The sequence below is a fragment of the Mytilus californianus genome, unplaced genomic scaffold (genome assembly GCF_021869535.1).
Source record: "Mytilus californianus isolate M0D057914Y unplaced genomic scaffold, xbMytCali1.0.p SCAF_8, whole genome shotgun sequence".
NCBI classification, from domain to species: domain Eukaryota; kingdom Metazoa; phylum Mollusca; class Bivalvia; order Mytilida; family Mytilidae; genus Mytilus; species Mytilus californianus.
In genome coordinates this window covers 23,519,390-23,532,047 of record NW_026262734.1, presented here as the reverse complement: position 1 = coordinate 23,532,047, position 12,658 = coordinate 23,519,390, and the positions used below count along the sequence as shown (strand labels likewise).

Genomic DNA, 12,658 nt, shown 5'->3' with positions numbered 1-12,658 from the left:
CACCTTAACTGGGATATATATGTTAACACTAAATTAATAAAGGTCTTTTTTTACCTATTCAATTTGTAAGTTTATCAATGAAAAAATGATTTAGGTCAACTAGAATAAAAACAAGCCCTTAAATTCCACCCCTGGGAGTGAAAATTGCTCATTCGGCAAATTTTGCATGATCTGTGGGTAATAATGTCAAAATTTACCTAGAAAGTAAAAATTTATGATTTTTATGTAACTTGCAATAAATTTTTAATCAAAAATGCACGCTTTAACTTTTTGCAGTGTCTGATACATGTGCAACAACTGGAATTTGAGACGCGACATATTTTAGTTGCCTATACGTCCTATATATAATTTTCACTGAAATAAATAAAGTGCATAATTTTTTAATTTTTTTCCACACAAGTACAGCTATACTAGTTTTCTTCATGTTAAATTTGTAGTTCTGTGGTAACATGACACCAGTTTGAGCTTTTTTGGGACCAGTATGTGGTTAAGGGGTGCTTACTTATTCAATTAGCCCTCATATTTAGCTGAAATAGAGATAGCACTAGGAGTTTCCTTACATTGATAAGACAATTTTTTAGACAAAGAATGTGATTATGATTGTATGTCAGATAGATAAAATATTTTATTCATTTTTATGCAAATGTCATGAATTGTTTTAATTTTCTGACCCTGAAAAGCACAAAAAAGATAAATTGATTATGTGAGGGGACATAATTTAACTTAATGCATACATGAGAAAGAGACAAACAGTCAACTTAGAGATAAATTCTAGTACATGTAATGTCAAAAAGATTTTAGAATAATAGTTAACTTCCATCTAAAGAATCTTGTTAGGTTGCCTACATAATCTGGAAATGCTTAAAGGAATGTAAGGCATGCTGTAAAATGTGGAATGGACTTTACTATTTTTTTTCATGATTTGGTACTTATACTGTTTCTTTCAGTCAGATTAACTAGGAATAGAGTTGGCAATCCAATAATTCCTCCTGAATCACCATGTTTCACTTCTGTGTTGATTTGAAACATCATATATTTGGGTTTTGTTCACTCCTTAAGTAAAAGTTGTAAGATGAAAAATAGTGAATATCTGCCAGCTGGGCTAGGGGTATAGTCTTTTAATTCTTTTTTGGTAAGAAATAAGTGCAAACTAGTATTCTTTATTGTAATATGTTTCCTAGTAAGAAGTCTATGCATCATAGGTGTCATGACTGGTTTCAAATTTGTGATGTCTTTGTTAAGGTGGCACGGTAGTATTTGCATTCCGGAATTTAGGTTGCTCTTTTTTGTACCCTACTTAAGTCAATGTATCAGAACAATGTGATTGGATAAAAAATACAGTATATACTGAAGATACTTTCCCAAACTGAGGGATGAATTAGGTGTAAAAAAATATGAAACAATTTTACATAAGGTGAAAATGAATTTTTGGGAATTTTTTTTAATTTTGTATTCCTGCATGATAAAAGACCTAAAAGCACTAGTGGCCTTAGGTTTATAAAGAAAGCAAAAAAAGTAAACGGTCATGACACATATTCAAATTCATTTCTGAATATTATAATGAAAGTACTTCAGTTAACTGTGTATGTAGAATTTTGGGCAGTGTTAGAAAGTGGTGAAAATTCTAAAAAGGCTATCATTATCCTTATAGGCCAATAAATGTTACCGTGCCACTTAAAGGTGCTGTAAACATTTTAATAGTTGTCAGAGTCAAACAGGATGGTGAAGAGTAAGTATTATAGTAAGTATAGAAAAAAAAAATTCAAATAATTGTTGCTTTTTCATTTGGCTTACATTTTATTTTTTTTTTGCTCAACTTGTTTGACTAGCTTGATTTGATTTAAATTTAAATATGCCCTTTGTTTTTGCTCTTTGCGTTCTTTATATTTTGAGTAAATGCATAATTTAGCTTACCATATTAACATATATATATAGCTATTAAAAGAGGGACGAAAGATACCAGAGGGACAGTCAAACTCATAGATCGAAAACAAACTGACAACGCCATGGCCAAAAATAAAAAGACAAACAGACAAATAATAGTACAGATGACAGAACATAGAAAACAAAAGACTAAGCAACACGAACCCCACCAAAAACTGGGGGTTTTATATGTTATAATGTGCTTTTTTTTTTGCTTTTTTCGTTCTGCATTGTTTGTTCTACTTTTTATATTTGTTGAGAAAATGCATGCTTTATTCTATTTCATAGATAGCACAATGTATATAAATTTATAAGATCATCTTAAGATGTGTATATACACAATTGGAGGATTGGCGGTGTGCTTTTTTATACCTTTAAGACTCTTCATTTCTTGAAAATAAAAATTTGGATTGAAATAAAACATGTACAGTTTGTACATTCAATACGCATAAAGGGATAGAAATTTATATCTTAAGGTGAGCTTTAAAAAATGAATATTTAGTTTTTGATCTCATTTATAGTTAATAAGCAAATTGTGTATGCCTACTTAAATCTAGAGATGCAAAGTGACACCTCACATGTTGTAGTGATGTGATATAAACATAAGACAAACTTGACCAGATCAGATAAGGAAGCACAAAACAATGGACTTTTTTTGGTAAGGTGCTTCTTGTGTGATCTCTTTTCTTTTGTCTAAATAATTATTTTCATTATTTTATGTATAAATCTAATTCATTAACTATAAGTCTGTTAAAAATGGTGCTTAAATATGAGATGTAGTACAGATTATTATTCAGATCAGTACAAAACTTAGTCTGGCCTAAATTTTATCTAAAATAATTGAGTTATCTCCCCTAGAACACAAATGTAAATCTGCATTAAGATAAGAAATATCTTAGTTTCAAATTATATGTTTTACATTTGTTTCATTTTCTTTTGTTTTTGTTTATTTTATGTATATATTTGTTATAAAACATGGATTTCTGATATTTGGCACATATATGATATATTTTTTCAGGAAGTAAAATATTATGAAAGCAGTCCTGATGTCTCGCATGAACTATTTCTTTCTTTGTTTTTACAAATATCATACTTCAGAGTTGAAGAACAAATATCATGATGGAGGGAAAAACATTAAAATAATGTCCTATAATTGTCAAGGACTTCACGTGAGGGAAAAACGGGAAGATATTTTTGATTATCTTAATTCAAAAGATTTAAACATCTATTGTCTTCAGGATACCGATTGTAGAACAAGATGAAGTTTTGATAAAAAACCAATGGAAAGGCCATTGTGTTTTTAATTCATTTGCTTCAAATAAACGAGGAGTTGCTATTCTGTTTAAAAATGATTTTGACTATAAAATACATAAAGTTAAAAAAAGATGGGGATGGCAATCTGGTAGGATTGGATCTTAATATTGAAGACAAGAGATTTACTCTGATAAATGTTTATGGGCCAAATGTTGATACTCCCTGCTTCTATGACAAATTAACAGAAATTATAGATCTCTTTGGAAATCAGCTTTGTATTATTGGTGGGGACGTTAATCTTATTCAAAATTTCAACCTTGATACCCATTACTATGTATAAATATAAACAATCCAAGATTTAGAGAGAAAATTTTAGAAATTAAAATATATAAGAATCTTTTCGACCCATTTAGAGAAATATTCCCTGATCTTAAACGATTTACACGGAGAAGAAAAAATCCTTTTAAACAATCTAGATTAGATTTCTTTTTGATTTCTGAAAGCCTTATAGATGACATTTGTGAAGTAAACAATGGTAATAGCTACAGGTCAGATCATTCACCAGTGATTTTGACTTTAAATATAAATGAATTTATAAAAGGCAGAGGCCTCTGGAAGTTTAATAACTCTCTCCTTCAAGATCCTGAATATGTAAAACTAATAAAATAACAAATTACTACCATAGTTGAGCAATATGTAATACCAGTGCATAGAGGGGATGCTATACATGGTATTGATAATTTAGATGTTCAATTTGCAATTAATGACCAATTATTTTTGGAGACCCTTCTCCTTGAGATTAGAGGTAAGACTATTTTATTCAACATTTATAAAAAGGGAAAGGATAAAACAGGAAATCCAGCTGACTGATGAGATATAAAATCTAGAAAAAATGGTAAGCACAGATGACAATCTTGATGAAATAGAAGCCAAAAAATGTAAACTTAGAATTTTCAGACAGAACAAAGTATAAAGGTCAATATGTTAGGTCAAGAACCCAATGGATTGAAAAAGGAGAGAGGCCAACTAATTTCTTTTGTAATTTAGAAACACAAAACTTTGTCAATAAAACTATTAAAAAACTAGTTATTGATGAACATACTGTAGTAGAAAATCAAAACGAAATCTTAAAACAATCAAACATCTTTTATGAGAAACTTTACAAAAGACAAGAATGTCTTAAAAAAATAAACTTATCAAGGGAATTACCATTTTTGACATCTAAATTAAAAGATAATGAAAGAGAATCCTTAGAATGTAACATTTCCTTTACTGAATTAACACAAGCTTTGAAAAGGATGAAAAATGATAAAAGTCCTGGGTCAGATGGTTTTACTGCAGAAATTTTTAAGTATTTTGGATAGACATTGGAAAGTTTGTCTTGAGGTCAATAAATTATGCATATCAAATAGGGGAAATGTCTGTCACACAGAGGCAGGGAGTTATCACATGTATTCCAAAAGAAGGCAAGTCAAAACGGTTATTAAAAAATTGCGTCCAATTACACTTTTGAACTCAACATACAAACTAGCTTCTAGTTGTATAGCTGAGAGGATAAAGTCAGTTCTAAACAAAATTATTGAATCTGATCAAACATGCTTTATCTTGTCTCAATATGCAGACGACACATCACTTATTTTAGATGGGTCGCCTATCTCACTTAATGCATCTCTCCGTATACTACAGTTCTATGCTGAGATATCAGGACTGAAAATTTATTTAGACAAAACAAACGTTATATGGATAGGTAGTAAAAGACATAGTCAAGACAAAATATGTGTAAAGAGGGGACTGAAGTGGGGTTCCAGTCCTTCAAATTATTGGGTATCACTTTCTGTGTTGACTTAGATAGAATGTTAAACCTAAATTATGCTCCTCGCATACAAGAAATAGAAAAAAATATTACAAAAATGGTCAAAACAGTCACTTAACACGTTTAGTAAAATAACAATTATAAAGTCGCTAATTATATCAAAATTTAATCATCTGTTCCTGTCCAACCCAAGTCCAGATGATAATATGATACGTCAACTTAATAGTAAAATTGATTTATTCATTTGGGAAGATAAGCCTGACAAGATAAGGCGGGATCTTCTATGTCAAGAATACTACAGAGGGGGCCTAAAATGATTAATTTGAGAAATTTTATACAAGGGTTAAAACTTACTTAGGTTAGAAGATTATTTAAGTCAAAATCTAAATGGATACAACTATTTACCTCCACAAAAAATATAAATTTTACAGAGTTGGCTTATTTTGGAATCCTTTAAAAATTAAAAAACAAATTTTGGGATGAAGTTTTTAATGCCTGGAAAAATATGTCAAAACTCAGACGTCCTTTTCATTTTGAGGAAGTCATTTCGGCATCTATATGGAATAACGAACATATTAAAATTGATAATGTCAGCATTTACTATAAAAATTTGGCACACCATGGGGTATGGACTGTAAATGACCTGTTAGATGAACATGGAAATATATTAACATATGAAAATTTTGAAATAATGTATAATTTCAAACCCATGTTTCTACAGTTTTATGGGCTTAAACTTGCACTAAAAAAGTGGTTACAAGCCATTGGAATCAACACTGAAAGAGAGAAAAAAACATCAGGCTATAATGCCTTTTAATATTAATATTTTCTTCAAGTCAGAAAAGGGCTCAAAGGATATGTATGCTATTTTAAACCAAGGTACTATACCTATAGATTTTGCAGCAGAAAAAAAATGGGAAGGTATTCTAAATAAAGTGGTAGAAAATTGGAAAAACATACACTTATGTGTTACCAAGGTTTCAAAAAACATTAAGTTATGTTGGTTTCAATATAGAATTATTCATTATATCTTGGGTACAAACGCTCTACTCCTTAAAATGAACCTAGTAAATTGTAATTTGTGTACATTTTGCAAGGAAGAGCCAGAAACTATAGAACATTTACTTTGGGGTTGTCATATTGTAGCCGACATTTGGCACAAACTGAATTCTTGGATTTTCGACATAGTTCATATCGAAATTCCACTAAATTTTGATATTGTCATTATTGGCCTGTATGAAAATTATAAATTGAATTTTATCAAAAATAAAGTTATTTTACTGACAAAGTACTTCATTTACAGATCTTAGATGCAAGATATAAAACCTCATATAAAAGGACTTCAAAATTACATCAAAGAAAACTTGATTTTAGAAAAAAATATTTCCTCAAAATATTTAAGTGTGGAACACAACTTGTACTGAAACCCCTGGGCTTTGGTCACTGATTAAATTTTAATAGGGTAAATCCATATACATATGTGTGTATATGAGTATTTGAAAGTATATATATATTGTTATACCATATGCATGTACATATGTGTTCCTGCATTACTATTACTACTATTATTATATTAATGAAAATGTAATTACTATACTTAATCCATAGATTTTATACTGTTATACCATAATATGCTTATTATGCTTATTTATTTCACTTGCTTGATTATTGTACCACCAGATAAATACCTGTTGATACCTGTAAATTCATGAAGGAAAAAAATAAATTATAAAAAAAAAGGATGGTAAAGGGTTATTTCATGGAACATTCGTAGTTTTTTTTCTCTGTATTTATGCATAAATTGTTTGCCTTGTTGAAATTCACAGTGAAAATTCAAGACCAAATCAACTGACAACAGGCCAGAGTCGATGTACAAACACGATCCAACCATCAAGATAGCACAATTTGGAATACAATATATTGGTGAATTGCTCAAAAGGGAAAAGAAAACAGAAGATTGATACGTCAAAATAACACAGGAAAATAATATATATATCTATAAAAAAAACTTAGATGTTGGTGTTGATTTCATCATAGTTTTGTTGTACAATGTCTTTTCAGATTGATTTTGCACCTCCAGTTGGTTACCAAGAACCAAAAAGTCCAGAGAAAACACACGATGAGGATCTAGATATGGATGTATGTATCACATAGTGATTATCAAATGTTTTGTATCTAGGCAAATTGCATTTCAATCTCCTAAGCCCATATATGCTGGACAGCCGTGTTTAAGTGTCTTATATTGTTCTGAGGTTAACAAAGGCAGTGATTTATTTGAAAAATATTCAATATATATATATATATATATATATATATATATATAAAGGACATCTTGTTTTTATCCAGGTCATCATGATTCTAAATGCCAGATATCTAGTTATTAATTAGGGCAGTTATAGCTTGTGACTTATATATTTATAATGTTTGTGTCTTCATGGCTGATGATATGGCTCACGGCTTTTTTAAAAGTAAAATAACAAAAATACCGAACTCCAAGATAAATTCATAAAAGAAAGTCCCTAATCAAATGGCAAAATCAAAAGCTCAAATACATCAAACGTATTGAAACTGTCATATGTCCGACTTGCAATTGGTACAGGCATTGGTTAAGATAATAACACAATGTCTGTTTGTTTTGTTCACACATCGTTGTCAACATAATGGAATTTTATGCGACTATCACACAAGTGAGAGGTTTAGATAGCTATAAAACCAGGTTTAATCCACCATTTTCTACGTAAGAACATGCCTGTACTAATTCAGGAATATGACAGTTGTTATCCATTCGTTTGATGTGTTTGAGCATTTGATTTTGACATTTGATTAGAAACTTTCCCTTTATAATTTTCCTCGGAGTTCGGTTTTTTGTTGTTTTACTTTTTCCTTATATAGAAAATGGTGGATTATACCTAGTTTTGTAGCTAGCTAAACCTCCCACTTGTTTGACATAAAATTCAATTATATTGACAACAATGTGTGACCAAAAAAAAACAGGCATAATAGGTAAAAATGTCAAAAATAGGAGTACAGCAGTCAACATTGTGTTATAATGGAAGTTCACCACTAATTCATGGCCTCAATGCTTTCTATGTTAAATTCCTCAATTTCAAGCAGGTGCAGCTCTTGTTTGCCTTAAGTTGAAACAAAGTGACAATCATTGCATGTCAAAGCAACACCTTATAGTGTGATTTACTAATAAAATCATCATTTAATTGATTATAAGAGAGAACTGGTTCCCGGAACTTCGAATGTACCAAAACAGGTACTTCGGATCTGACAAACAAGCAAACCACACCTTCATTTTCTAAATTTCACGCAATTTTTCTTATTATTTAAAATTATATGTCAAAATGTGTTCTTCAATGATCACCAGTCTTGCAGCTTTCATTTGATACCAAAATTTCCAAATTGTTCTTCATATTTTGAAAGTTACACCAATGTGTAAGAACTATTTTGTGTACTACTCTCTGATATTTGCTTTCTAACTGGGCTCAAATTAGTGGTGTTAAACCTATAACAGAACAAGACTTGTCAGGAGCCTGTAATTCAGTAGTTGCCGTTTGTTGCTGTGTTACATATTTCGTTTTTCGTTCATTTTTTTGTACATAAATTAGTCCGTTAGTTTTCTCGTTTGAATTGTTTACATTTGTCATTTCGGGCCTTTTATAGCTGACTATGCGGTATGGGCTTTGCTCTTTGTTGAAGGCCGTACGGTGACCTATTTTTTCAAAAATATAAACCATACCTCTGTGGTATGAAAAAAATTATGAAGAGTAATTCGTATATCCCATATATGTATGTCTCTGTGCTGAGTGCTCTTGAGTTTGTTTGTACTGTATTCCTGTCACTTAGTGTTGTCATTTTAGCGGCATTTTAAACATTGCCATATAAGCGGGAGTTTTGGATAGCCATAAAACCAAATGCAACCCACCGTTTTTTTCTGAAAATGTCCTGTATCAAGTCATGAATATGGCAGTTGTTATCTACAGTCCGTTTCTATGTACTTTGGCGTTTGCCTTAGTTGTAGTTCAGTGTTTCTGTAGTTCCGTTGTTTTCCTTTTATAGTTGATGTGTTTCACTCGGTTTTAGTTTGTAACCCGGATTTGTTTTCTCGCAATCGATGGATGACATTTAAACAGCGGTATACTACTGTTGCCTTTATTTTTTTTATCATTGATGTTATATTTAGTTCTGATATAAACATGTATATCAGTTTACACAGCTTTGTGATAGATATAAAACATGTATTGTAAGGTATAACTTTAATACATTAAAATATTTTTATCTCATACTTATTCTTGGTGGTAAATACTGACTTGCCTCAAATTTAACTAAATAGGTGGTAAATTCACAGTCAAGCATTTATAAATAGTACCGTTATTGAATAAAAAAATTTATCTTTAAATATTTTTTCATATGAAATAATTATTTTGTATAATAGAATAAAATTTATATATTTTTTTCAAAGGAAATAAATATTTTTCATTTTAAAATTAAATTGTGCCACATATCATAACCACATCACAGCTTAATGCCTCTTCTGAACTTTTGAAGGTTCCTACTATGTATAAGTTACCTAAGCTACACAAATAACCAGTAAAATATCGTTTCATCTCGACCTCTAGTACATGTAGTAAGTGTTCTACAACTACTCGTTTAGTGCTTTTAACTAGTTCATTAACTACCATCAAAGAACTTATAATTAACTTTTTTAATAAAATATATGAAAATAATGGAATTAACTATTTTTGGCGTGTAAAAAAAATCTTTAGATGTTTTAGATAAATTACGAGCTTTTGATGGTCCTTTTGATTCTGTTGACAGTTTTGACCTTCAACTCTTTACACTACACTTCCACACAATCTTAAAAACAAACGATTTCTTATTTAATCAAATGGTCGTTTGGTAAATTTGAATGCAAATATATTTGCTTCAACTCATTTACAGTACAGCCTTATTCTCGAATGAGAAAGGTAAATATGCTAAAATACTTACTGGAGTTGTGATAAGATGATTGAAGCTGTTAATTTTCTCCTTGATAATATTTATGTACGTTTTGGCAACAAAGTTTATCGATTTTAGGTTGAAGGTATTCCCATGAATACTAATTGCGCCCCTTTAATAGCAGACTTTTTCTTGTACTGTTATGAATCACAGTTTATGACCAAACTCAGTAAAGACCCGTTTAAATTGCATTCAATTGATAAATTCAGCAACTCTTACCGTTATCTTGATGATATTTTTTCGTTGCATAATCAAGAATTTTCTAAATATACTGCCGAAATTTACCCAAAGGAACTTACTTTAAATAAATCAAATATAAACGGTAATAACTGTCCTTTCCTAGATTTCGATATTTCAGTTTTTACACGGGGAACTCCACACTTAAATTAACGACAAAAGTACAATTTTTCGTTCCCTATTGTTAGTTTTCCTTTTTTGGATGGTGATGTTCCTTTGGCACCATCTTACGGTGTTTATATATCACAACTCGTTCGCCATGCCTGTGTCTGTTTTGACGTTTTGGATTTTAATGAACGTAATCAATGGTAAATTATTAAGTCAGGGATTTTATCGATCCTAAAATAAACTTATTCTAAAAGGTTACCAATTCAACAGTGTAATTAGATCTTTGAATATTTGTTTATATTGGTATTAATATTGATTTTGTTAACAGTGAGTTAAAAGCAAACTAAATATTATTGTTATATACATATGCATATTCATGGCTCTACAATCAGTCGATACCTGTATCTTTGCATTGCACAATGTCATGTTTTTCTCTGACTGTTTATGACGTCTTTACACTTAATCTATTGGATGTTGGATGTGTACTGATTGATAATTTAGTCTTAAATGAATGATTTTTTATATTAGTTGTTATTGGCTTTGAATTAGCTGTCAGTAACTGCGAGTACTCTCAGATCTGTACTTAGTGTCTTTTTGTTGTTGGGATGTACAAGTACTCGGCCACGTCCACTCTGTGTTTTTGTTAGATGTATTTTTATTTGTATCCATCTGATGAGTTAAGCCCTTTTCAACTGATTTTTATAGTTTGTTCTTATGTTTTACTCGTACACCACTGTCCCAGGTTAGGGGAAGGTTGGGCGCCCGCAAGGTTGTTTAAACCCTTCAAATTCTACATGTGCCTGTCCCAAGTCAGGAGCCTGTAATTCAGTGGTTGTCGTTTGTTGCTGTGTTACGTAAATTGTTTTTGTTCATTATTTTGTACATAAATTAGGCCGTTAGTTTTCTCGTTTGAATTGTTTTACATTGTCATTTCGGGGCCTTTTAAAGCTAACTATGCGATATGGGCTTTGCTCATAGTTGAAGGCCGTACGGTGACCTATAGTTGTTAATTTCTGTGTCATTTGGTCTCTTCTGGAAGAGTTGTCTCATTGGCAATCATACCATATCTTTTCTATTTTATACTAACAATATATGTTAGATTCAAATTTGTTTGAAGAGAAAAAAAGTGGCGCCTTGAAGTGTATTTTACTTAATTTTGCATTATAACATTGATCAAATTTTATACTTTGAATACTGATTTATACAAGTGGTCTTTATGCTTACCATTATTCTAGCTTACCAGTTCAATGGATTTTCTCAAGTGCAGGTACTGATTTTGTTGTTTTTTATGATATTGAATGATGATAAAAATTCGAGTTACAGACATCATGTCAATATATCTTATAGCAATACTATGATTATATTATGCTCAAATATAAGGAAACTCTAGTCAAAGTTAGTATATGAAAGCATCCTATCAGGAGGTCAACTATCTTGCTATTGTAATGGGTTTTTACATAACAATTGACCTCCTGATTAACAAAATGGAAGAAGACAATTGTTGCAAATTTGTAGAAAAAATTCATGCAGAAATTACTAATCACAGAGGCAGTCAAAATATTTAGTCTACATTTGTTATGAACTACTACTATAAACTACTGTCACAATGTTTCAAGTACAGGTCAGTGTAAAATTCAAACATTTTTCACCAGAGAAATGATATTATTGCTATTTTCTAAAATTTTCCTTTCTGTATGATTGAATTTCATCTCATGCTACTCGATTGGTATGGGTTTTTCGCATTGGAGCAGAAAGAGAATGCAAGATGTCATTAGCCTATGTCATTGATGTTTCCTAGAATTCAGCGATAAATAAACTATCACTGATCTTTTGAACTAGAAGACATTTTGTGAATACGTCTCATATTAGGGTTCTTGCATTACAACAAGATTGTAGCAGAGGAACACCCTCACTTGGAAAAACCAGTGGTTATATAAAAAATATATGTTGCACGTTCATATAATTAACTATTTTGACGTAAATTTATTATTATACAAAAGAAAAAGGGAAAGATGATCATTATTTGTTCGTTAATATAATGTAATGCAAAAATTAAGTCAGCATACAAGATTGTAAACCTGATTTTATTTGTTTATGGAATCCATTCTTTTGATTAGTTTAAGTCAAACCAATGACAATGAAATCTGTATTCTTGCTTCTCCATTGTACAAGCAGCATTCAGGGGTGTGAAGAAAGACTATCGACACAGATTCACTATAAAAGCATGAATATGCCAGGTTAAGGGGATTTGCCTTCCTAGAAATATAACAATTTGAAAAAAAGCAAAACTAGTTAACATATAATATGTGTAACTCAAGA

General features: G+C 30.6%; 1 protein-coding gene across 20 annotated transcripts in view; it reads left to right on the top strand.

The window, feature by feature from the left end:
* LOC127711442 (ubiquitin recognition factor in ER-associated degradation protein 1-like) overlaps positions 1 to 12,658 on the top strand; it is a 410,122-nt gene that overhangs the window by 249,772 nt on the left and 147,692 nt on the right. For 2 of the 20 annotated variants that reach the window (XR_007986703.1, XM_052217505.1), the window contains exon 14: positions 7,052 to 7,129. The exons of the other annotated variants lie outside the window; for them this stretch is intronic. Coding sequence is in view for 1 of the 2 variants with exons in the window: in XM_052217505.1 (XP_052073465.1) it covers positions 7,052 to 7,129 (78 nt within the window). In the remaining variant the exon portion in view is untranslated. The remainder of the gene's footprint in view (positions 1 to 7,051; positions 7,130 to 12,658) is intronic. 20 annotated transcript variants of the gene reach the window in all.